The 25980-nt window shown below is 45.6% G+C and overlaps 2 protein-coding genes across 4 annotated transcripts; both read left to right on the top strand.

Annotated features, from left to right (window-relative positions):
* The first annotated feature begins 1683 nt into the window (after window positions 1-1683).
* foxj1a (forkhead box J1a) lies at window positions 1684-4802 on the top strand. Its single transcript, XM_041957860.1, has 2 exons — window positions 1684-2226; window positions 3936-4802. Exons 1-2 carry the CDS (start codon window positions 1684-1686, stop codon window positions 4800-4802), a joined length of 1410 nt encoding a protein of 469 aa, XP_041813794.1.
* Window positions 4803-17246: 12444 nt separating this feature from the next.
* amdhd2 (amidohydrolase domain containing 2) lies at window positions 17247-25178 on the top strand. Of its 3 annotated transcripts, none has more exons than XM_041957121.1 (12): window positions 17247-17549; window positions 18794-18886; window positions 18977-19113; window positions 19482-19621; window positions 20129-20183; window positions 20491-20703; window positions 20806-20894; window positions 21245-21386; window positions 23103-23210; window positions 23407-23475; window positions 23779-23880; window positions 23976-25178. In XM_041957121.1, the coding sequence occupies exons 2-12, from the start codon at window positions 18804-18806 to the stop codon at window positions 24053-24055; spliced, it is 1218 nt and encodes a 405-aa protein (XP_041813055.1). In that variant the 5' UTR covers window positions 17247-17549; window positions 18794-18803; the 3' UTR covers window positions 24056-25178. The 3 variants fall into 3 exon arrangements, with proteins under 3 accessions (XP_041813055.1, XP_041813054.1, XP_041813053.1); XM_041957120.1 differs by having other exon boundaries at window positions 18726-18886; XM_041957119.1 differs by having other exon boundaries at window positions 18687-18886.
* Window positions 25179-25980: the final 802 nt, after the last annotated feature.

The following is a 25980-nucleotide window of genomic DNA, read 5'->3' as shown; positions in this document are numbered from 1 at the left end:
AGTAAAAGTACAGCAGTACTGTCAGCTTCATGCAGTAAAAGTACCGCAGTATTATCAGCTTCATGCAGTAAAAGTACAGCAGCACTGTCAGCTTCATGCAGTAAAAGTACAGCAGTATTGTCAGCTCCATGCAGTAAAAGTACAGCAGTACTGTCGGCTTCATGCAGTAAACGTACAGCAGTACTGTCAGCTTCATGCAGTAAAAGTACAGCAGTACTGTCAGCATCATACAGTAAACGTACAGCAGTACTGTCAGCTTCATGCAGTAAAAGTACATGTTGGATTATTTGAACAGTTGTTGAAATGAAACCACGTGAGAAGTTCAGAGGTGAAAATGTCTGTTTGGTGGATCTGACAGCAGAACATCTAAATCTGAAGTAACGGAAGCCGTCCAGAGAGGTACTGAAGTGAACTGAAACACAGTGCAGCTGAAGCACAAACCAGCTTCAAATTGAAACTTAAGTTAACTTGAGTAAATGTACTTGATTACTTTCCACCACTGCACAGTTTAAAGTACTTTCTTTACTACATGAAAAAGGAAAAGTTATATTTAATCAGTCTCTCATTTCTGTTCACAAATTACTTTCATATTTAGACTTTAATTAGTGGAGAATTAGAGTAATCCTCCGATGCTTCAGAAGTCCACGGAGGTCCCCCGGTGTGTCCCCGGGCCTCAGCTTGAGAACCTGCACCGCAGCAGCCACAGTTGACTTGCGAGTGATTAAAAATGAAGCGCCATAGAAACCAGCAGGCCAATAGAGGACCGGGAAGCTGTTTACAGGGGGGTGTCCCGTTTCTATGGTTGCCGGACAAACCTCCTGCACCAGGTATTAAACTGCCTCCCCGGCGGATCCTGCAGCCCCCTGACACCCGTTATAAAGACTTCCAGAGAGGAGAAGAAGCGCTCAGCACCGCGCCAGACCTCGTCCACAGGAATCCCTCTTTTTCTCTCTTTCACACACAAACTGGCTACAGGTGCCCCCCCCATCAGGCTGCGGCTGAACAGTCTGTACCAGCGGCTTGTTGGGATTTAAAAGGCCTCCAGTGAACGGACCAGCAGACGCAAGGTGAGTTCTGAACTTTATTCTCTGAATCCATTTCACCTGCTCCAGGCCTGAATAACAGTCATTTTAATTATTACACAATAATCAAAATACTGGATGTGAAATAATCAGCACTCTGCTAGTTTTAGCTGAATTTGATCCCTGATGACTGAAAAATGTGGAATCTATTCCTAAAACCTCTTAAATGCGCTAATTTCCGAAGATGGCACAATACATCCCATCTAAATATTAATAACGTCATTATTAGTCTTCATGAAACGCATCTGTGCAGGTTAAAGGCCTGCAGGTGCTGTTAGTTAGGACGTGCGCTCTTTTCTGCGCTCAGCCTCAAGTGCGCAACAGTTTTTCGGGAAAGTTCTGCGATGCGCAGAGAGGAGACTGCGGCTCAGCCACACCGGGACTTTTACATGTTCAGAGTCTCCTCGAGTTTAGCCTCCACATGTTCTCATCAGCCAGACACGCAGGTGACAGACCTGCCTCAGGATTTAAATGCGCTCTGTTTTCACTGTCCTGCCCTTTCGCACTTTGTTGAAGTTGGATGTATATTTTCGGTCCTGTCAGGCGGTGGCAGGAGGAGGAGGAGAAGGAGCTGGGTGACAGAGAGGTGTTGGACAGAGCCATGCTGTCTCTGAGCTGTGCCGACCCCTGGTCTGAAGGCTCGGTGGGGCTGGAGGAGGAGGTGGTGACGGCCGCTGCTCAGGCTGAGGAGCGGGACAACAGCAGCTGCTGCAGCTCCATCAACCTGGACGACAGCCTCACCAGCCTGCAGTGGCTGCAGGAGTTCTCCATCCTCGGTGCCAGCGTGCCGCAGCAGGCCCACCACCAGTCGCACCTGTTCGGCCACCAGCCGCTGGGCTCGGACGCCCCGGCCTCCCCTCTGGCCGGGGACCCCGCCTCCATCGGCATGCCCCTGACCCCCGGAAAGCCCACGGCGGCGGCCTACAGCAGGATGCAGTCCCTCCCCGTCATCGTGGCTCACGGTCACTGCCCCGATGAGGTGGACTACAAGACCAACGCGCACATCAAGCCGCCATACTCGTACGCGACGCTGATCTGTATGGCGATGCAGGCCAGCAAGAAGAGCAAGATCACCCTGTCCTGCATCTACAAGTGGATCACTGACAACTTCTGCTACTACAGACATGCTGATCCCACCTGGCAGGTAGGCACAGAGACCACACGCGCGCGCGCACACACGCACACACACACTTACAAAAGATGCGTCATTTCCTCACACCTTCTGTTGTTTGAACGTGAGTTTCTGTCTGGTCTGCTCTCTGCTGTGGGGTCAAATCACAGCTGGGTCCATGCTTTGTTTCTATTTAAAGAACAGAAAAGAACCTGACCCCCCCACCCCCTAGGCACACACACACACACACACACACACACACTGATCAAGTGCTAGTGACTTCTCTGTGTGAGTGATTCATAACTCCAGCAGCTGCATTAAACCTTCAACATTTTATTCACTTCTTCGTTTTATCACTTTGCTCTCGTCCATTGGAAGCAGCTCATTGGTTGTTCTGCTTGAGCAGAAACAAGTGATTGGGGTGGGGGTGGGGGGGGCAGAATTTTTTTCAAGAAAAGTTTAATTTTGCTGGATAAATGATTGATGAAGCTGTTAGCTGTACTCCCCGGTTCAGCGTCTGGCTCAGACATTTCACAGCATTCTGTTGTTGTAAGGCGGTACATGGGGCAGATAATATTTAACAAAGGTCACCGGGTCACTTCAGTGAAGGGGGGCAGTTGGATGAAGGCAGGGTACACAGTACATTGATGTGATGCATGGTGCTCTGCCATCTGTACTTCCTGCTTCACAACAGTCGTTTGGTTTAAGGTGTAGTAGTTCATCATTTGGGGAAATATAATCAGTTTCTTTGCAGAGAATTAGATGTTCTCATGTCTGTATGATAAAGATGAAGCTAAATCCAGCAGCTGGTTATCCTAGCTTAGCTTATCTTAGCTTAGCACAAAGACTGGAGACAGGGGGAAACAGCCTGTCTGGCTGTGTCCAAAGGTAACAAATCCACCTACCAGCACCTCTAAAGCTCACTGATTAACACATTACATCCTCCGTTTAATCCGTACAAAGACCCAACGATGAACAGCAGCACATTGTGGGGTGCTGGGAGTTATCTGGGCTATTATTGGACGACTTCTTTGTCAGGAGCTGTGACTTCCTGGAGTATCCGCTGGTTGCTTGGCAACCCGTCCAACAGTCCCTTCAATTGCCATAGAAACCTTCTATATACTGGAATCACCCAGACAAGTTCCCGCTGCTCATGTCCTGCGAGATGAATTTACTTAAGTGAAGTTTGGTTTGCTTTGGTGGTCTCATCACTTCAAGGCCTCATCCAGAGAAACAGAAAAACGTGAACTTTGTTATTCTGCTCGTAGTTTTTTTACTTAAAAATGTGAGTGATATACTGTTGGACTAAAAAATCTTCAGGAGGGACTTTCAAAGGCCACGTGTTTGTTCATGTATTAGTATCTACAAATCTTTATCCGTAACCCCAATATGAATAAGCCCCCGACTAGCAGTGTAGCTAGAAAACAATCTCTGGTGTCGCTCATGTGTTGCTGCTGCCCCCCAAGAAATACTCTCCTAATGCCTGTAAGTCCAGAACATGTTGCTTTCACTATGATTTGTTAATCAGTGAGCTGTAGAGGTGCTGAGAGGTGGATTTTGTTGCCTCTGGACCGAGCCAGGCCAGCTGTTTCCAGCATTTTTGCTAAGCTAAGCTAAGCAGCTGAAGTCTAGAGTTTCATATTTAACGTACAGACATTAGTGGAATAAATCTTCTCATCTCAGACAGTTTGAAGAAGCCAGTTTGTGACTTATCATGTGAAAATATGGATCTCTACTTTCAGAACTCCATCCGACACAACCTGTCGCTCAACAAGTGCTTCATCAAGGTGCCGCGGCAGAAGGACGAGCCGGGGAAGGGTGGTTTCTGGAAGATTGACCCGCAGTACGCTGAACGTCTCCTAAGCGGCGCCAATAAGAAGAGGCGAATGCCACCAGTCCAGATCAACCCAGCCCTTCAGCACAGGCTCAGGGTCAACCTCCAGCCCCAGTCCAGAGGCCCCTGCAGCCCAACAGGAGGTCAGAGCAGCCTGTGCATCGACCCAGAGTCCCAGCGGCTCCTTTGGGAGTTCGAAGAGGCAACCGGTGCTGACCAGAATTGGGATCCTCATCTGGCTGAAGGGACCATGCTGTGCTCCTGGCCGGTGGTAAGGGGACGAAGTGGACTCAAGAGGAAGCAGTCGGTGGGCTCCAGAAACGGTGCCACCAAGCCCCCTCGCCGATCCAGCTCCCCACTGCTCTCCGTGGAAGAACAGAAGGAGATCGGACCTCTGAAGGGGGACTTTGACTGGGATGCCCTGCTGGACTCGGCCCTCAGTGGGGAGCTCAGTTTGAAGGGAGAAGAATCTCTGAGCCCCATTATGAAAGAGGAGGACCTGACGGTGCGAGGGACCCACATCTCTCCCGTTGAAGTCCCTACAGGGACAGGGGACAACCACGTGTTGGTGGAGACCCAAAGGAATAATGACATGTCAGACCTTGTTGAGGAGACCTTCCTCGCCACCGCCTTCCTGGAGAGCCCCTGGCCAGAGGAGGAGGAACAGTGCCGCAGCGATTTCCTCTGTAGCTCCACCGTCAACCTGGACCAGCTGTTTGACCTCGGAGACTCATTAGGCGGAGATCCGAGCACCCGGATTGACAGCCTCCTTTGAGGAATAGCTGCTTTCCAGGTCCTCTTTCCCACTGAGAACTCTTGGCTACGCTCCTGGGGAATAACAGACTCGTTTTTTTACACTCAAGCAGCTTTTATTGTCCTTTTGAGTATTTTTAGAACTTCATTGTGATGCTGATTCATGCAGGAACTACGTTCCCAATGCCGACTGAACAAAGATGCCACAATGTACAGCAGCAGTTCACGTCATCAAAAAACTTTGCTGAATCCCTTTCGACGAACCATGAAATGAGACAGATAAAACCGATATTTCAGAATTAGGGCCTGGTCACCCCAGAAAATGCCACGATGAAACCAGTCCACATGTCCTCACATAGTGATGTGGTTTTAGAGCTCGCTGATGTGGCGACTACACGCAGGGCTGGTAGGTGAACTTCTGTAGCAGGTCAGCTAACCGCTACCTTGATAGCAAACCAGGACATGTAGCACCAGTTAGGCACGTTAGCTATTGGTCAATGATGCGACTGTGTGTTAAAGGACCAAACATGGCGGTGATAAAGACTCATTCTAAGGTAACAAAACCACAGCAATTCTTATTTTCAGGTGATTACACACTAATGAAAACATAACTACGGATATTAAATAGATCCAATAGATCCACCTAAATCCTCCACGCTGGTCCGCAAAAGCTACTTTTTCTTAAATCCACCAATCGCGGCGATTCCATTCGAATGAATTGATTTTGTGTCAAACGTGTGGCATTTTAAATGTGGGTGTGAACAGGCCTTCAGGACGACACGTCATGGTCTCCGTTTACATCAGAAAAGGTGTGTTTTCATGTTGTTAGAAGAACACATGACTGGAATATTTTCTGACACATAGTAATCAATAATCAGCAGGCTATGATCGACAGAGATGCGTTTTCTCTGGCAGGAAGTCATTTGTCTCTGTGACCTGTTTGAGTATACCTGTAAATACTGTGACAGCAGCACTATGATGATGAATACTGAGATATTTGCCAAATGAAGTTTGGTGTAGGAGTGATTTACTGTATTAGGCTTTTTGTGTGGGGTTTTTGGTACTAACTATTCTCTGTTTGCGTTTTTCACCAATAAGTAGGAGCAGTTTAATTAGATTGATAATAATAATGCAGGATATTATCTTTTTTCCAGGAGGAGGGGAAGCAGAGATGTCAGATTAGAAGTACTTAGTCACCACTTGCTTTGATTCTGTGCAAAGTAGAGGACACATCTGAGCTTCATGGTGTAAAAGTTAAAATGGACAGAAAACAGCTCGAGGCAAAATTCTCCAACTAAGAACTATTAAGACCTTAAAATGGTCAGTTTAGAAAGGCCACGGAGGCCTGTAAATGAGTACCCGACCTTCTCCGTGCCAAGAACAACACTTGGGACTCGACAGGGTGGCTGCGTTTTTTATTACCAAGAAGAAATGTGTTTTTATTAGCAGCTGTGCGTGTGTGTGAGGAGATTTCTGCACACTAACACTGTGGTCTTAACTTTGAAGATGCAGTTATTGCTCCTGTTTTCCTCTAAAATGTGTGAAAGTGCAATCGACGTCCAGTGACCCCCGTTATATTTTGCATTCAGTTGTAGGAATGTAGTCATGCAGTTTACTTTAGAGGGGCCGTTTCACAGGTTTGTGTATTATGAGGTGTGAATAAACTCCGACAGGAAAGACGACTCTTTAAAAACAAAGCAACCATTGAAATGTTTGTGTCTTAGCTCTTCTCCATGAAATAACACTTTCAAACCACAATAATGGCGTCTTACCTCATGATTGGTTCTGTAAAGTCAGAAACACTGTATGCATTCTTTTACTTTGCTGTTTTATTTTATTTTCCACTTTTCTTTGACAATAAAGTTTTCCCGCATCTGTTTAAAGGATACATTTAATTTATTTCTAACCAGGCTAACAGCGTGTTTGCAGGGATGGAAATGTCGGCCTGTTGAGATTAACTTTTTCAAAATTCACTATTGATTCACTATTGGATGGATTTCCAAGAAGAGTACCTCGAGATGTATCGTCATATTCTGGCTTTCCATCTAGCGCCATCATCAGGTCAACATCTGTCCAACACTTTGGTTTATGACCGAATATCTGCAGAACTAAAGACATTCCCATCAGCCTCAGTTGTACTTTGCGTTGTGTGCTAATTAGCAAATGTGAGCATGACGACTAACATGGTGAACATTACACCTGCCACACATCAGCACGTTAACATTCTTACTGTGGTCATGTTAGCATGCTGATGTTAGCATTTAGTACTTACAGCCTCACTGAGCTGCTGGGCTGCACGCAGACTTTCAGCGTCACAGAAACTTTTTAAAACTACATCTGTCAGACAGACAGGTCTCAGACAGACCTGTATCTGGTTTAGGACACACGTGAAAGTGGCTCGAATCAGAATTGAAAAGATCAGATTTGTGCTGTTCACACTGTCATGGGAAAAATCGGATTCGGGTACCCGTGCCTGCAGTCTGAACGTAGCCTTCGTCTTGTTTTCTCCCACCCCTTCCTTTAGTGAGCCTGTACGTGAGATTTACGCTGGTCTTTTCCTGCTCATCTCTTTTGGGACTCTTGCTGTGATCAGGCAGTGGATGGGTAATAGTAGCAGGGGGTGGCTGGGTTTGTCTTTCAGGGCTTTGTCTGTGCTCAGTCAGACTCTTGTTCCCCATGGTGCTCGGATCTGTGGTCCTTCATTGGGTCGGTGTGGGGTCTAACAGGGACAAGTGTCCCACGGCCCCATATATCACCGCCTGTCTGCCCCGCTGTAGACCACACTGTCTCTCTCTGACCCTGCGGCAGATTAGCAAGGTGGCTCGCGTTCAGAGAGTCAGATGAATAGCCGCGGTAATCAAATGCAAATACGTAGAATTTAAGAAGCCTGCGCCCCCCCCCCCGGGGTCGTGAACAGCTGGGCCCTCTGTCAGTGAGCACGTCTGTCTGTGGTCACTGATGAGCTAATGATGGCTGAGAGATGAAGGGCAAAGATAGACAGCTGTAACGCTACACCTCTGTATGATGGACACCCAACACTTAGCTGGAAGGGCAGGATCCTGCATCTTCATGCCCGGCCCGAGTGCTTTTTTCCTGGAAAGGAGAGCTGACGTTTCCCCTTCCCCCCAGCCTGAGCTCCCTGCAGGCCCCCCCTGGACAGCTATTACCTGCTGGACTTAACTCTCCAGCTGGATTGCAGGGCTCATAATTATAATGTGGCAGGCTGGTTAGATGAGAGGCCCGTGGTAACCTGATGCAGGTATTATTCCCTGGCCCCGCTGACGGCTGCAGGTAAGAGGAGCCTCCTGGTGAAACGCTAACCCTCACTGCTTGTTCCAACCCAGAAACGCTGCAAACTGAAAGTGCTAAACGCCAACACCCAACGTGGCCAGAGCAATGATGCAGCCATTTACAGCAGCTTTCAGCTGATGTGAGCTTTGGACGAATGATGCTAATGGAAATCATTTTGAGCCCGTATATGATATTCTAACATTTGTTTCAGGCAAAAATCAAAGATAGAGGGAATCGACGGGTGTACAGATCCTAAAGCCCTTTGAGGAGATCTGTGTCATAAATAAAATTGATTTGACTTTTAAACCATCGTGTGACAACTGACAAACAATCTCACCACCAGATTTACTTGCTCTTCCTCAAGAGATGGCCCAGCTATCTTAAAATCCTTAATGGCCAACAGAAATAATGCGTCGGACAGCGTTGGCATGTGAGTAAGCAGAGAGAACAGCATACTGTGTCAAAGTTCAGACTGATAATTCAAAGGTAGAAGCTCTGGGAGGTCTAAAACCGATGAAAATATCAGTTCTCCGGACGTGTCTGTTCGTTGCCCCACGACTTCACTGGTATTCCCCTGGAGAGGGTCTGTGAACGCAGGCTGGTGAGGGATCTGCTGGGAGCTGAGACGACCCTCAGGAGCTGAGGCTTATCTGCTGGTTCTCCAAAAAACAAAGATGTGAAAAAGCAGACGGAGAAGAGAATACAAGGGAATACATCTTTTTTATCACACAGCGAATGAAAGGCCTGTTTCCTGGGTGACGGCTGGTACCATTGTCATGTAGGTCTTGGGGGGGCGGGAATGGGCGAGGGTCTCTTACTGGTCTTGCGGAGGCTCTGGGGTTGATTACGACTGTGGAGGGATGGTGTCACAGACAGAAGGAGAGGCTGGATGGAGCCCCAGATTTATTACAGTGCCGGTTTTGTGAAAGTTCACTTACCTTCTCAAAGTGAGGCGCACTGACTCCCCTCAGTCAGAAAAACAGATCTTTACTGACGGCTTTACTCAACTTTATTTAAACAGCACAGGAAGTATCCTTTACTGCAGTAAAAGTACAAATAACACACTGTGAAACTACTCATTAGTGCTCAAAGTGGTGCATTGAAAATGTTACTTCAGTAAAGGTATACAAGTATAATGAGTAAAATGTACTTAAAGTATTAAAGTTAAAGTATTGAGTGCAGTAAAATGTCCCTGCGACTGTTCTCCTGTTCTCCTGTTCTATCTGTTCTCCTGTTCTCCTGTTCTATCTGATCTCATCAGATTACTGTGACTCAGTCGTTCATGTCAAAGCAGGATTTTACTGTTGGAGCTGGTTGAGCTTCATTTGAACTAATGATTCTTTTCATTCTGGATCAATCAGCTGATTATTTCCTCCATGAAATAATCCTCCACTCCGTGAAAATAGTGAGAAATGTGGTGACGATGAGGCCAAAGTGACGCCTTCACAGTGTTTGTTCAGTTCAGCTAACAGTCTAAACCATTTCAACGTTGTCAGAAAAAGACGGGACCAAGTGTAGAACCCTGAGGGACTCCACAGAAGATGGAGGCTGAGGATGAGGAAGAGTAGCCAAATGAAACAATGAAGGATCTGTTGGATAAATATGGGGAAATTTATTGTTCATTGTCAGGTCAAGTGAATGTGAGGTGAACCAGCCATAAAATGAAGAAAATAACACACTTCTGTCCAGAACAGCTGACAGTAACAGCTTTCTGTTTCTGTATGAGCTGCTGCAGAAGTGAAAGCGTGACTTATCTTCACAACAGTCCATCAAACACCATAAAACACATCTGACACAGGGAGACACTTTCGAAATGGCTCAACAGGTTTTAAAAGATCGCATCATTCAGTGGATGTAAACATTAACTTATGATTCATTCCTCCCTCCTGCACTAAGGTCGGATGCCTGACGGGGACGGATGCGTTCATTTAGCACCACCACGTACTCTACATGAGGACATTTAGCGTGTTTGTGTCTCTGTGTGTGGACGATCCTTCGTATCAATATCTGTCAAACTGCACTAACACACAGCTGCTGACTATAAAAATGTTCCTTCAGAGCCGTGTGGCCGCTGATATGTTCAGGGTGTCGCCGTCGGGACAAAGATTTGTAGATCATTGTATGCAGGATCTTTAAGATGACCGTGGGTGTATGTTTGGGGAGTGCATGAGTATGTGTTTGCATGTGTGTGTGTGTGTGAGAGTGTGTAGCAGTAAAGGCTGATGCTTTCTTTGTCAGGAAGACAAAGGCAGAGGGGTAATCCGACATCCATCACAGGCTTAGTGAGCAATACACACTCTGTGTTACAACAAGGAAACAATACCAAGGGAAACAGTGGGAGGGCTTCTTTATTCAGTACTCGGGGCTGGGGGACGCTCTTTTGTAGGTGTTTCTGAATGAGGCAGCAGAAGACCAGCATGACAAAGCCAATTCTGGAGCGGCCAGTAAACCTCCACAGCGAGCTGGGAAACTGCTGTGGAACCACACCTTCATCTACAACCTGCCTGAGTCAGTGTGAAACATCTGCTGTCGGCCTGAAACGAGGCCCCCGCAGAGGACAGCAGCTACACAGAGAGAACACAGACCATGATGAAGTTTAATGGAAAAAAAAGGTGTAGCACAATTCACCGATCCTCCGTCCACGTGTGAGCTGTGTATGATCCAAACACTCCTGTTCAATAAAAACGTGGGTAAATACGCCCTGCTTGCCGTCTGAGCGGCTTCACGCTGTGCTGAGATGAAATGTCATGATTTTGACCTTAAACTGAGGTTTTTACACTTTCTTCGCTGTTGAAACTCTGGATGTTATAAGTTCAACAGAAAAGCTTCGTGCACCGTTGGTTTGCTTTCCGGGAGTGCGCTGGGACACAAATGTCAGCCTGTGGAACACTTGGAGCTCACCTGATATCACTCAGGTAAAAAGGAAGATGGCGTTCTGTGATTGGACCACTGCTCCCTGGACCAAACTCGCCAAAACTGCTGAATTTTCAGAAAATCTGCAGATGAAGAAGCAGATTTCTGTGTGTGTCCGTCCGCTGCTAATGATGGAAATGTAACTTTCATATATTCATGTGAGGAAAGTTACCGTCTCCTGATGTTTTTGTCTCTTCGTGGACGTTGAAGTCACATGCTTCATGTACGTGATGGTTCATTCGCTCACTTTTAAATCCAACATTTCCACAGACTTTAGGTCACGTTTGACTTTTTCAGTGTTTAACCAATGAGACAGGTTGTCAGTTAGTGAGCTAGCTAGCTTCACCTAAATCTGTCTCTGTCTGGTTATGCTTTACACTGAGGACACAGCTCACCTGCTACAGAAATGCTGCAGAGGTGGACTCTGGGAAATGTAGTCAAACACCAGGATGAAGTCAAACATGAACTTCATTTCCTAAATTCCCACGCAGCAGATTAGTAGATGCAGCGGTTCGGATACACAATGGAACACGAACAAAACCTTCAAAAAGTCTGTTTATGTGTGAACGATTTCATGGACGTCTTCAGTTAAATAATTTATTGGGGGTGGGGGCGACTTCACGTTGTGCAGAAGTTGGCGGGAACTCGTTCCCTCTTTCACTAAAATTCAGCTGAAATCGAAGGAAGCAGCTTCATCAAACGTTTCATCAGTCTTCTGTCGGTCAGGTGTGTTTCCTGTTTGTTGCCGTCGAGGGTTCTGCGGTGTTTTGCTGTCCAGGTAACATGAAGGTGAGTGACTCACCGCAGTGACACAACAATGGACTCTAAATACCAGAGTCAGTTACCAAACATATTCTCATCTTACTGTCCCGTCTGCGACGTTTCACAGCAGCTCTGGACATGTTTCCTCAAACACAGCCGCTCGTCCTCTGCTCGCAGGTTTGTGCAGGACGGCGTTAAACGGGGACAGGTGACTTCATGGCTTTGGTAACACGCACTGACGCCCTACATGCAGCGCAGGGCCGCAGAGGCCGACGGAGGAAGAGTCACCTGACACCTGCGTGTGAAGCCGGAGCCTCCGGAGAGGCCGAGCCGCTGAGGCCGTCCCTGTGGGGGGCAGAGGGAGGGGAACGCAGCGACAAAACAAACATAAACAGAGCGGTGGCGGCCGGGGTGGGGGGGGTGGGGGGGGGGCTGAGCCCTGCGCGTTCTTGGCGGCCACAGTTTGACCTTGGCCGGGCATGCCCGGGCCTGCCTCTCAATGCTGGGCGGGAGACTCACCAAGCCGCCCGCAGGACTTGGACCGGCTCAATGAGAGCAGAAAATACCACCCCGGGCAAACAAGGGCACAGTGCCCCCCCTCCACCGCGCTCCGTCTTTTTAATGATTGCTTTCTTTTTCCATTTCTGAACACTCGTCGGATTCCAACACACGGCTTGGCCCGCTGCACAAGCATTTACCACAGAGGATACTGTCCCTCCTCTCCGTCTCTTATTCCCACTCTTTGCTCTCTCCTTTCCAAACTTTAATTTGATTTCTTTATTTCTTTGTTTGTTCCCCAGAGGAGGGGGCGCTTTGAAACGCTGCTGCTTTACATATCTTAGACTCTGCCCTCAATAGGTGAGCTGCCGTGGCGACAGCGGCGACAAAGGCCTCCCCCACACACACCCGGTCGGGCCCGGTCCAAGCCTCGGACCCCCTCGCCGCTCGGCGCGGCCAGGGATTTCTCCCTGCGGCCCTCCACCGGTCGCCCCTTTCACTGGTGCAGCCTCGCGCCCCCCAGCAAAGAGCCGCACAGCTTCTCTGTTGTGTTTGCATCCACAGAATGACTTGATGGGAGTGGACGTGGGGTCGAGGGGGGATGTTTGTGGCGCTGCTCGGTAACGTCCCGCTCTTTCTCTCGCTGCTATCATTCAACATGTTCCTGTCGCAGCTTGTGGATCCTTCACGCTGTCATCTGTCTAATATCACCATGACAACGGGCCTGTTGATGTTGAGCTTCACACCTCATCCAGATCAGCGTGTTTTCTTCTGAACCGGCCCAGGTCACAGCGACGTCTCTTCAAAGTCCAGATGTTTCTGATCATCTGCTGATTCTGCACCGAAATCACAACATTTCCTTTCATCATGTGCGGGGGCTCCGTCTGTGCTGAGGTCCATCCAGCCCCGCAAAGTGAAGCGATTTGGTTACCTGACGGGTCACCTGACTTTTTCTCTTCTAAATTAATCTCAGAGAATATTCAGGTGGTTTTTCTTGTGTTTATGAGATTTTTCTCGTTAATTCACCACTTTAATCTCAGAGAATACCTTTTTTCTCTCAAAAATTTAGGACTCTAATCGTGGAAATTCTCATATTTTGGATGGACTCTCAGATTTTGGTTGAGACGTTCATGTTCCTCTCAGGATGGTAATCAGCCCAACACGTTTCTTTATGAGCAAATAAAACTAATGACGCTCCCATTAGCCTCAGCTGTACTCTGTGTTTACTGATCATTAGCAACTGTTAGCATGCTAACATTACTAGATAGTGAATATGGTCAGCATTAGACCTGCAGCACAGTCATGGTGCACGTGTTAGCGTGCTGATGTTAGCATTTAAAGCAGTGACGTGCAGCCTCACACAGCAGCTAGCACGACTTTAGACTCTAGTTTTTAATTTTACCGCCGATCTTCCCAAAATAAGACTGAAAACCAAGACTGGGCTTCCAGGTTTGGGTTTAATATGTGAGCTAATAACCTCTTTAGCGGGCGAATGATTGACTTCACAGGAGGAAGAGAAGCTGTGGCCGACTGACAGTTTGAAACAGGCTCAGCTTCCAAAATATTCTTCCATGGCCGAACATTTAAACTGCAGACAGCTGATCAATGAGAGTGATTATTATTGATTCAGGAGGCTTCTCCTTTAGCTGCAGCTCAGACCTCAGCGTGTGGACCAACAACAAGTTCAATTCAACCTGCTGGTTATTAGAAAAGTTCATGGCTATGAAACCGAAGTCACCTCCTCCTCCTCTTCCTCCTCCTCCTCGCAGCATCACTCCTGTTGTCTTCACAGCTGGGTGAGCCGGGGGGAGGCGGGCGCTGTGTTTGTGCGGGGGGATCCTCACACCCCCCGCCAGGGATCAGACAAACACTTATTAACTGAGAGGAATGCAAACAGGCTGAGCTGCTGGGACGCAGGACAGCACAGGGTGGAGGGTGGAGGGTGGAGGGTGAGGGGTCAGGGTGGGAGGTGGGAGGTGGGGGAGGATGTGGGTGAAGAAAGGGAAAGGAGAAAAAGGAGAAGACACCCCCCCCCCCCCCTTCCTTGGCTTCTTGTAAACCCCCTCCCAGGAGACTGATCCAGAGTTTTCCAGAACAAAGCAGGGCCGTGGTGACCTTCTGGGCTGCAGGTGGATCGTGATGATTTCTCGCTTCAGCCTGACTTTTACTTCAATGCTCTGCTTGTTTTTTAAAGATAAGATCGAGAGAAGCTTTGAAGAGCGGGACATTCAGCTTCCTGTTTATTCCTCTTCATCCAGTTTGTGACTCCAGAGGAGCCGGCGGCGGCCACAGAAGGGGGAGGGCCTTCGTCAATGAGGACCAACGACATGAACGACGACACATTTAGCGGATTAGTGAGTGTGAAGCTGCGGCAGAGGGCGAGGAATGAGAGGCCTCATAACGTGGAGGATGTCAGGTGTTGGTGCTCCCACTGTGGCTCTGTTTGCAAATGGTTTTGCCTTTTCCCGACGCTTGAGCTCTGTTTGCAAACGATCCAGACCCCTCGCATGTCAGAGGATATGAGGGTGCTGCTCGGTGGGCCGGGCGGTGGGCAGGAGGGGAAGAAGTACTCAGATCCTTCACTGAAGTATCAATACAACGATATAAAACAGTGAAAACTCTGCATTAAAGCCCCGCTGAAGTAAAACTACTCAAGAACTAACACTAAAATGTGGTCTAATTAAAGTTTCAGCAGTTAGAGTACTCATTCATTAATGTAATATCTAAATCTTTAAAGTAACTACAGCCGTCAGATGAATACAGTGAAATAAAAAGTACAATGAGATGTAATGGAGTACAAGCATAAAGCTGCAATCTCAACATCGTCTCAAAATTGTGCAGTACAATATTTGAATAAATGTACTTAGTTACTTTGCACTACTGGCTGAAGGTGATGATAATCTGCATGACTTTGACCTTAAATCATAAAGTGAATTACACACAGGACAGCTGTTTCCTGTCCGTCCTGAAGAGGGGGAGGGTGCTGTACAGATTTTGACACCCACTGAGGCACGTTTGTGATATTAATATGAAGAATAAACTGACTTGACTTGAATCTAGCTCAAATATTTCGGGGTGATCTTGTTTTCTCTTCCACATGTGACCTTTCACCATGACCTTGCCGGCAGTCGTCCCCTCAGCGGTCCTCAGGGCGTGTTTTGAAAGTCAACAATTCACATAAAGCAGAAGCGCCCCCGCCACCCCTGGACTGAGCACACAAACAGCCGCTTATTCAGTGTCTTAAAAAGCGGCGGATTAAGGAATCAGGGACGGTGAAAGGCCACCACGCAGGCCCAGACTCAGGAGCTAAGCGGCCATGAATGAGATGTGGCGACTTCAAAACAAAGCTACCGTGTCACTCACGCCGGCCCGAGGGGAGCGCTGACGTCACCTCTCACAAAAGAGGGGACACTGAGGCTGTAAAATATCCAACGCCACGACCACTTGTGTCCTCTCTCTCGGGGTCCTGGTCCACCAGAGCTGCTGCCAGGTCTTTTCTTTGTGTCCTGACAGAGAAAACAGAGAGAAGCATTTGCACTGTGTCTCAGTGGAGACCTACATTTGATCCATATCGGGTGAAATATCAGCCCTCTCCTCATGGGTGGGCTGGTTTGGCCAGAGGACACAGGACTGTGGACTCTCGTAGTGGTCTCCATGGGGATGAGCAGGACTTGGGGAGGTATCTGGCTTACTGGAAACGTGGTTTATTGTTGACTTTCAGGAATGGGGAGGGGGCTGCTGCTCTGCCTGAAGAGGGGGGGTTGGAGACAGATTTTGGTGCAGCACTTCCTGGTAGTGTGAACACTGGCTCAGCGGGGTTTTTATTAATCGTGCTTCTCACCTCACAGATCAGGTGAGACGAACTGTGGAACGTTCGAACTTCTATCTGCAGCAGCGCTGGAAGAAGCATCAGATACTTCACTGAATTAAGTACAAAAACATTAACATAAAAACACTCAACTACTACAAGTCAAAGTCCTGCATTAAAATTCTGCTCAAGTAACTGTACAGAAGCATCATCAGCTAAATGTAGGTGTAAATGAAAAGTAATCTGATAGAAACCTTTTCACGCCTTATGATATGATTTATAGTAGTTGTTATAATCATGTTTACCTTGCTGCTAAATGAACTTTGTGCTTTTTGTTCTTTCATAAGTACCAAAGTGCTCAATGCAAGAACAAACCAGTCCAGCTTTTATGGTCCAAAACGGTTTATCAGAAGAGACCACGTGTGCTTTCTGTTTCTGGTTGACTATCGATGGTTGTGCTTTAGCTCCCTCTAACGGCGATGTGCCTAATTACAGATAACACACACACACACACACACACACACACAAATGTTTCAAACAACAATTACTATAAAGTGTGCATCCGGCTTTTGAAGATGTTTTAATCTTGTTAAAAATAAAGAGTTGAACGGAAGTTAGTTTTATGGCTTCAGAGTCCCTCAAGTGGCATTTTTGTTGCTCGATCGCCAAAACTGCTGTACTTTCACTGCATGAAGTTGATTATACTGCTGTACTTTTACTACATGAAGCTGAAAATACCGCTGTACTTTTACTGCATGAAGCGAAAAATACTGCTGTACTTTTACTACATGAAGCTGATAATGCTGCTGTACTTTTACTGCATGAAGCTGAAAATACTTTTATACTTTAACTGCATGAAGCTGATAATACTGCTGTACTTTTAGTACATGAAGCTGATAATACTGCTGTACTTTTACTGATGTAGGATTTTAAATGTAGAACTTTACTAATATTGGAGCATTTTTACATGAATATATTTGTACATGAAGGAAAGGATAAATTAAGTGCATTAGGTAAAGTATATCTGAATACTTCTTCCAGCAGTAACAGTACACAGAGTGAACGCAGCTGTCATGAAACTGCAGAGACAGCCCTTTTTTTTTTTTTTTTTTTTTTTGTTGATCAGCTGATCTCCGCTCCGTCACATGACATCCGTTTTTCTCTGTTTATATTCGACAGACTCCGCCGAACTGGCACAGCATCACCACGCATTTACAGTGACGGTGTAAAACAAGAGTTTGGTTATTTTTTTGCCGGTTTGTAGTAAAACAGCTGAAGGGAAACACGGAATGCACGTCGCCGAACTCTGTTAAAATACGGTAGATTTATGTGACCTCCTTCGCCGTGTTCGTGTGTTTTTGTAGAAGAAGAACAGCGTGGTGACGGTTGGACAAGTTTAATTCTTAGTGGAATAAGGGCTGTATCGTGTATTTAGTGTATGCCGACTTGTCAACTGGACCCAACCACACCTCGGACGTCTTACTTCTTTCTCTGAAGGTATGTAAATCCGCTCAGCGCTGAGGAAGTCTTAAATTAATCCTTTTCTGGATGGAGTTTTGCATTGCATGGTCTCATACAGAGAACGGATCACTGCCAGAAGTAACAGTCTCCCAAAGACGGTGAGATGATATCAAACGTGTACTGAAAATAAAAGAGAAAGTAGAAGATTACTCAAAAACGCCTTGAGAGCATAAAGAAGGTCAGAGGTCAAAGTCAGTGTTGCACCTACATGAGGAGATACACCTGTACCTGCTGAGAGCTACCTGCGTGCACCAGCTGCAGCGATAAGACATCAGATAACGCTGAACAGTGCCTGCAGACTTTCAACCATGACTTTCATGTTTTTGTCTTACTTTCACTTCATTTTGCTTAAAAACATTTATTCCACATGTGGTGGAAGAGGTATTCAGATCCTTTACTGAAGTAAAAGTACAAGTACCACACTGTGAAAATACTAAAGACATATTTGTTATGAATAACTGGATTCAGTCAATATGATTATATTGTTCTGTTATTCAGATTCTGAATTATAACATTTTCTCCTTGTATCTTCTAACTTTACTCAAGTAGTGTACTTAAATAGTTATGAGGTACTTTTGTGCTTTACTTGAGGCAGAAAATTGCATGTTTTACTGCACTACATTTACTTTACATCTAATTAAAAATACAATAAGATCACTCAGTCAACTGAGGTGTAGTTTTCTAGGATCTGATAAGATAAAGCCCAGCAGTATAAAATAATTAGAATGAGCTTAGCCTGCAACAGTTAAGTGATGAACACATTACGGCATCACTATAAAATGACATGTAATAATAACACTAATAAATACTCCACATGATGAGGACGCTCAGTGATAACGGCAAAAAACTGGATGCAGGACTTAGTATTTCTATGCTGTTGTATTATATATTAATAAAACCAAAAATATTGATCTTACTGTCACATAAGATGAAGAAATGTTTGCTTAAAAAATTCCTTAAAATTTCAAAACTGTTGCTGATTAATTTTCTGTGTATCAACTCATTGATTAATCTACTAATCATTTCAGCCCCTGAGTAATGAAAAAGTGCTGAAAAGGCAATAAAAGTGTATTTCTCTCCAAAATCTTCTGACCCTCACATGTGTTCCTGCAGCAAACAGGAGCGTTTGATTTATCCGGCTGTGTCTTCCAGTCATCTGAAGCAGAGACTGACTCCACCCGTGTTTGTCTCCACCCGCGTTTGTCTCCACCCGTCTGCAGAGAGAGAAACATGCCGTCCAACAAATCAGTGTCTGACGCTCCCATCACTCAGTTCTTCAACTGTCGCATACTGAGAGACCACAAGCTGCAGAGGTACAACACACACACCTGACACCTGAGCGGCTCACACACATCACAGGTTCAAACAGAGCAGCTCGTTACTGTGTGTGTGTGTGTTTGCAGGGAGGACCTGTGGGTGCGTGATGGGAGGATTTTAGATCCAGAGAAGTTGTTCTTTGATGAGCAGGGTTACGCTGACAAACGTGTGGACTGTGAAGGCTGCATCATCTCCCCGGGCTTCATCGATGTTCAGATCAATGGTAACACACACACACACACACACACACACACACACACACACACACACACACACACACACACACACACACACACTCTGCAGTTTGTCTGCAGCTCATCTGTCAGCACCACGTCATGCTGCCTTCAGGGTATTCAGAAGCTATATCTGCTTAAAGTAGAAACAGTTCAGAAATCTATATGTGATTCACGGCTGCAACTACAGTTATTTTCAGTGTTGATCAATTTGCCAATTGTATTCTCAACTAATCAGTTAAATTTACTAATTGTTTATAACTGCGTTAGCATCGCTGCGCACCAGATTCGTCAGGAGTCTGGTTCCTGGTCAGTGGACAGTGACAGTTCATCTTTATCGTCTGTCCTCGCCCTCCAGGAGGATATGGCAAGGACTTCTCTCAGGCCACTGACGACGCCGGCGCTAAAGTTTCTTTTGTGGCCAAAAAGATCCTGGAGCACGGCGTGACGTCCTTCTGTCCCACTCTGGTCAGCTCTCCACCTGCTGTCTACCACAAGGTACCCTGAACGCCTCAGCTTTGTGATCCGCTGTGAGGGTCCGGCTCCAGAGGGGCCGGTGACTGACAGCTGAGAGCATGAATGAACCACGAGTGTCTGTGAATGGACACAACAGAGGAGAAACATGAGCGAAACTGTAAAAGATTTTATCAAGTTAAATGTACACAGTGCAAATAGTGGTAACTAGTGTAAAATGCAAATTTTTAGTATTTGTGAGATGAAGCTGCTCAACATACAACATTGTAATAGTACTTTAGGGGTAGGGTTTAATAAGTTTACACTTCTTCCTACTCCCTTTCGCTCATGTAATCTGAGATCAGCATGCACTGAAGAAGGTGATTATTTTTTTGTTTAATTAATTAATTAATTAATTTTTTTTCTTTCTTTTCTTTTCTTCTTTATTATTATCACTTTTGTCTGTTTGCTCTGTCTTTCTTTGTTTTTTTACATGTTCGAAATAAAGGATTCAATCAATCAATCAATCAATAATCAGAACATGTGTTTCAGGTTCTACCTCAGATCAAAGTTGGCGAGGGAGGAGTGCATGGAGCTGGAGTTTTGGGTAAGATGCTGTCAGCGGAGGGTTCCCGTGTTACTGAGTTATTGGTTGCATCATGTTAAAGGGTAATTCTCGTGTTATTCTATATTCTTTTAAAATCCATTAAAAACCAACAGCTTGTTCGTCCGTCTCTCAGTACTTCCTGTCTGTGGCTCTCAGCTGTAAGCAGTTGTTAGCGGTTAGCATTCGCTGCTAGTTTGAATCTGAACGTGAAGTATGACACAATCAGCAGACTTATTCTATAAAACCTGATTATTCGCCGCAGCAGCGACGGAGAGGAGTTTGATCGTCTCTGTGCGACTGTCTGCAGGTTTTCATCTGGAGGGTCCGTTCATCAGTGTGAATAAGAGAGGGGCTCACCTGGAGCAGTCTCTCCGTACCTTCCAGTCTGGAGGCATCAAGGACCTGATGGAGGTCTATGGCAGCCTGGAAAACGTTGCCATAGTAACAGTGGCTCCTGAGCTGAACCATAGCCAATCAGCGGTGAGGGAGCTCTCCCAGAGAGGCATCATTGTGTCCTTAGGTGAGCATCTTTTCACGATGAGGCTGATTTTTGAAGGCTTGTGTGAACACCTGTGACTCCATCGATGGGATCCTCCTACTTGTTACTGTTTCCTTCATGTAGGTCACTCTGAGGCCAACCTGTCCCAAGCTGAGGAGGCGGTCAAACACGGAGCCTCCTTCATCACTCACCTCTTCAACGCCATGGGGCCTGTGAGTCCCTCCTCGTCCTCTTTTAGACCCTGTATCGAATTATCTTGTTCTGCAGAATTTCACTGCATGATCTTTGCAAGGCCTTTAAGAAAGCTAACTTGAGGTGGAGGTGCAGTGACTGTGTGAAGGGGGATCCTCCTGTAGTCGAGCTTTCAGTCCTGCACCGCCAACATGAGCACCTGTAGCTCTGTAGCTTACTGAGGGGGATCCACTCTTCTCTTCTCCTGAGACCACATGTTCTTACACTACACTCCCAGCAGGCTCCACCTGATTATTTACCTCTATATTTACTCCCTCGGTCTTATTCATTACTCACAGCATCTTCTGTCCTCTCCTGTGTTGTGATCCAGTTCCACCATCGGGACCCTGGCATAGTGGGTCTGCTGACCAGTGATCAGGCTCCGGAAGGCAGCGTCTTCTATGGCATGATAGCTGATGGGATCCACACCAACCCTGCAGCCCTGCGGATCGCTCACAGCGCGAACCCCTCAGGTCAGTGAAGGTGGTGCACAGAGGACAGTTCAGGTTATATTCGTGGCAGCTTTGGTCAACAGAGAGCCCGAACGTCTGACAGCTGAAGCCCCGATCCTCTCACTTCCTGTCGGACATGACTGTGATTCTAAGAGTATGCTGTGGCGGACGAATGATCCTCTATGGACGCATCATTAGCTGAATGATTACATTCTTTGCTCTGTTGTTTGCACAGTTGGTGTTTCCAGCTGAAGACGAGCACTTTTCACAGACCAGTACACCCAGTGAGCTGTTTTCAGCTGCCGTTGTCTTTGTTCAGGGTTTTGTGGTTTTCTCTGGGTGTCTGTCAGCAGCCCTCTTCAGTTTCCCTCCATACTGTGCTGAACATGATGAAGAGGAGTGTAAAAACGGTCTATAGATCCATTTTCTCTTCAATGCAAGCTTACATTAAACTTGCTGTGGGAAATATGCAAACAACCTGAAACCTGTTTGTGATGATTTTCAGTCAGTCAGTCCGTCCAGCTGACCGAAATATCTCAGGGACTGGGTGAATGGCATGAGATGTAGTTCAGACATTCACGTCCCCCAGACGATGAATTCTAATAACTTTGATCGTCCTCTGACTTTTCATCGAGCACCAGCATCAAAGATCGATCGATTCATGGAGAAAATAGATCCAGAATGAAAAGAATCATTAGTTGACGTCAGATACAAAATAGCGTAAAATGAACCTCAACCAGCTCCAACAACAAATCTTTGTCCCGACGGCGACACCCTGTACATATCAGCGGCCACACGGCTCTGAAGGAACATTTTTATAGTCAGCAGCTGTGTGTTAGTGCAGTTTGACAGATATTGATACGAAGGATCGTCCACACACAGAGACACAAACACGCTAAATGTCCTCATGTAGAGTACGTGGTGGTGCTAAATGAACGCATCAGTCCCCGTCAGGCATCCGACCTTAGTGCAGGAGGGAAGAATGAATCATAAGTTAATGTTTACATCCACTGAATGATGCGATCTTTTAAAACCTGCTGAGTCTCCCTGTGTCAGATGTGTTTTATGGTGTTTGATGGACTGTTGTGAAGATAAGACACGTTTTCACTTCTGCAGCAGCTCATACAGAAACAGAAAGCTGTTACTGTCAGCTGTTCTGGACAGAAGTGTGTTATTTTCTTCATTTTATGGCTGGTTCACCTCACATTCACTTGACCTGACAATGAACAATAAATTTCCCCATATTTATCCAACAGATCCTTCATTGTTTCATTTGGCTACTCTTCCTCATCCTCAGCCTCCATCTTCTGTGGAGTCCCTCAGGGTTCTACACTTGGTCCCGTCTTTTTCTGACAACGTTGAAATGGTTTAGACTGTTGGCTGAACTGAACAAACACTGTGAAGGCGTCACTTTGGCCTCATCGTCACCACATTTCTCACTATTTTCACAATGTTTCCAAACCGAACGATCGATCGATTAATGGAGGAAATAATCAGCAGGTTGATCCAGAATGAAAAGAATCATTAGTTCAAATGAAGCTCAACCAGCTCCAACAGTAAAATCCTGCTTTGACATGAACGACTGAGTCACAGTAATCTGATGAGATCAGAGAGAACAGGAGAACAGGAGAACAGTCACGGGGACATTTTACTGCACTCAGTACTTCCACATTGTGGTATTAGTACTTAAGTAAAGGATCTGAATACTTTGGTCACAATGTTTTTTTGTACTTTCAGGTCTGGTGTTGGTGACGGACGCCATCCCAGCGATGGGTCTTCCTCCTGGTCGTCACACTCTGGGTCAGCAGAAAATTGAGATCAAGGGTCTCCACGCTTACGTTGCAGGTCTCAGCTTCTTTTCAGTTGCAATGAATCCAAATATGAGGGTGTTATCTTTTATGAGACAAATATATTTTATGGTAAGATTTTTATGTTCGACCTGTAGAATGAATCTTTAATCTGGAGCTTAAATTCCTTTCCCCTCATCAGTTCAGTTCAGGTGTTACTGAGTTGTTGAGTCAGTCTGTGAACTTTCTTTTAGGCACTACCACCCTGTGCGGCAGCATAACCACGATGGATATGTGTGTGCGACACTTTAAAGAGGCTTCACGTGAGTTTCTCCCATTTGCTTCTTCATTAACATTTTCTATGAGCACTTGCTCCAGTTTCTGTCGTACAAAGATCAGCGTAAATGCAACAAAAATAACTTGTTTTAAATGATAAAGTAATTTTGCTGCAAGATATGAGTACGATTTTAATGTGTTTTATCCTTCACGTTGTGTTCTGTGAACACGTTGGTGTGCTGCAGTAAACAGGAGGCTCTCAGCAGGATCTTAAAATCATAACTTCACTGTTTACTTGGATGGCCAACATTCCTCACCTCTCTTTTAATTCTAAAACAATGATAAAACAGGCTGCAGTGAAACCGATGCTCTGGAAGCTGCCTCCCTCCATCCTGCTCAACTTCTGGGTATCACCGACAGGAAGGGAACTCTGGACTACGGTTCAGACGCAGGTCAGGATTCACCGCATCGGCTCTGCAGCGTACGGACGCTGATTACTGTGAAATATGAATCGTGTTTATTGTGTATGTGTCTGACTCTACTCCAGACCTGGTTTTGCTGGATGACGGCCTCAACGTTAAAGCCACTTATATTTCTGGAGAGGAGGTTTGGCGAAAAGGACCATAGAAGAAGAAGAAGGAGCCTGCAGAGGGAACGTGTACCGACAGCTGGGACCCGCGGTGCCTTCAGGGGACGCTGTTTACTCCAGAACCACAAGTCTGTTAATCAGAGCACACAGTTAACGTTATCTTCAGCTTTATGTTCGATCCAACCCTTTGGTCCAGAGTGAAAACACAAAACAACAACTACCAAAAAAATAATGGATGGATTACTTTTCAAATTTAGTGCAGAAAGTCATTTCCCCCAGAGGAGACTTTTCAGCCAATAAGTACCTCTAAAATTTCAAAAATACAACCAGTGACGACAATTCCCATCAGCCTCAGCTGTCATTTTGAATAAATGCACTTTATGTTCAGCTTTGGCTCAAAGAGACGCACTGTGACCACGTCGAACACGAGTGTTGATGCAATTCTTCTCAAGACACGTACAACAACTACGTGGGCAGAAATAACACCAATGCCTGGATGTCGCAAATAAAATCAAAGGTTTGGCTGCGAGAACAGGCCGGACAGAGCGACCGCACCTCAGTGTGGTTTAGGTTTGATCATATTGAGACACAATCTGGACATGAGACGCATTTCAATGCAAGGTGTCTTAATCAAAGGTTATCTTGACTTTTTCCTTGTCTACATTTTAAATGCTTAGTGGTTAGTACAGATCTAAGAATAGCAAAGCTGTGTCCATATTTCATCTGTGCAGAAATGTTGTTTTCTGTAAGGAGCCTCACAGGACCCAGCGTTCAGCTACAGATTTATGTTTTTGACTGATAGCAGAACTTTGACTTTCTTTAAAAAATGATTATTATTTTTTTTAATTTAACCTCCTTTGAATCAAGGATCAGTAATCCTGTCGTGAATCTGCCCCTTAGTATCTGAATGTTATGAGATTTGAGGTTTGTTCTGGACGTGAATGTCTTCATGTTCCATCGACGCCATGTTCAGGGTTTTATGAAAGACTTTGCACTTACTGTAAAAGGCAGGCTGTTAGCCTGCATCCAGATGCTTTACTGTTCATTTGAATGGCATATCGATGTGATTTAAAGGGAAAAAATTTTGTATTAAATTAGATAAATCAACTTTCAGTGACAGAATTGTTCCTCTTCTAATAAATAACTTTTACTTTTGTTGTATTATCTGTTGTTTGGGTTCGTTTGTGTTGGTCAGGCTGCCTCTGCTTCTGTTTCTGAGTATCATATTCATACATGCTGCACCCTGTCAGTTAGAAATAAGGAAATATCTCTGTCTTGTGGTGCAGCCAACAACTCACTGACACCTGAAACGCGACAAGAAGCCACAACTAGAACTTGTTTGTTTGTGTAAAAGGTCACATTTCTTCAAAGCATTACTTTTATTTTTATGCTAAATCAAATCTGAGTGCATTTCCCTCTGAAATGACATAATAGAAATACTTCAGTAAAGTACAAGCACCTCAAAAAGTACAGTATTTGAAAAATCCACTTTCCACCACTGAAAATCCTTTCTTGAGCCTGGTAATTTCACTGTTTTAGGATCAGTGGTGGAAAGTAACTAAGTACTTTTAACTAAGTACTGTATATAAGTACAGTTTTAGAGGTACTTCACTTGAGTACTTCTATTTCCTGTTAATTTATGCTTCTACTGTACAGCATTTCAGCGGGAAATATACTTTTTACTCCACTAAATCGATTCAAAAACTTACATAACTAGTTTCTGTCCAGATTCAGATTAATAATACCAAATATAACCAACAAATACTTTATGATATTCTTACATCAGCACCACTTTATTGATCCTTGGGGGGACATTCACAGCAAACGGCATGTATGTAATGTAATAGATAGATAGATCGATACTTTATTCATCTCCAAAGAGAAATTTGCAGTTCCAGCAGCTCAAAAGGTGACACATAAGGGCATGAAAAATAAGAACAGAACTACTTTCAAGTTATGAACA

The sequence above is a fragment of the Chelmon rostratus genome, chromosome 17, assembly GCF_017976325.1.
Source record: "Chelmon rostratus isolate fCheRos1 chromosome 17, fCheRos1.pri, whole genome shotgun sequence".
NCBI classification, from domain to species: domain Eukaryota; kingdom Metazoa; phylum Chordata; class Actinopteri; order Chaetodontiformes; family Chaetodontidae; genus Chelmon; species Chelmon rostratus.
Note: the sequence above shows the minus strand (reverse complement) of the source record. Positions and strands in the feature narration are given on the sequence as shown.

Coding starts and splice junctions, on each gene's coding strand:
- foxj1a (XM_041957860.1), top strand. CDS start 1,684: ATGCTGTCTCTGAGCTGTGCCGACCCCTGGTCTGAAGGCTCGGTGGGG. Junction 2,227..3,935: donor ATGCTGATCCCACCTGGCAG/GTAGGCACAGAG, acceptor CTCTACTTTCAG/AACTCCATCCGACACAACCT.
- amdhd2 (XM_041957121.1), top strand. CDS start 18,804: ATGCCGTCCAACAAATCAGTGTCTGACGCTCCCATCACTCAGTTCTTC. Junction 18,887..18,976: donor AGAGACCACAAGCTGCAGAG/GTACAACACACA, acceptor GTGTGTTTGCAG/GGAGGACCTGTGGGTGCGTG. Junction 23,476..23,778: donor ACACTTTAAAGAGGCTTCAC/GTGAGTTTCTCC, acceptor ATGATAAAACAG/GCTGCAGTGAAACCGATGCT.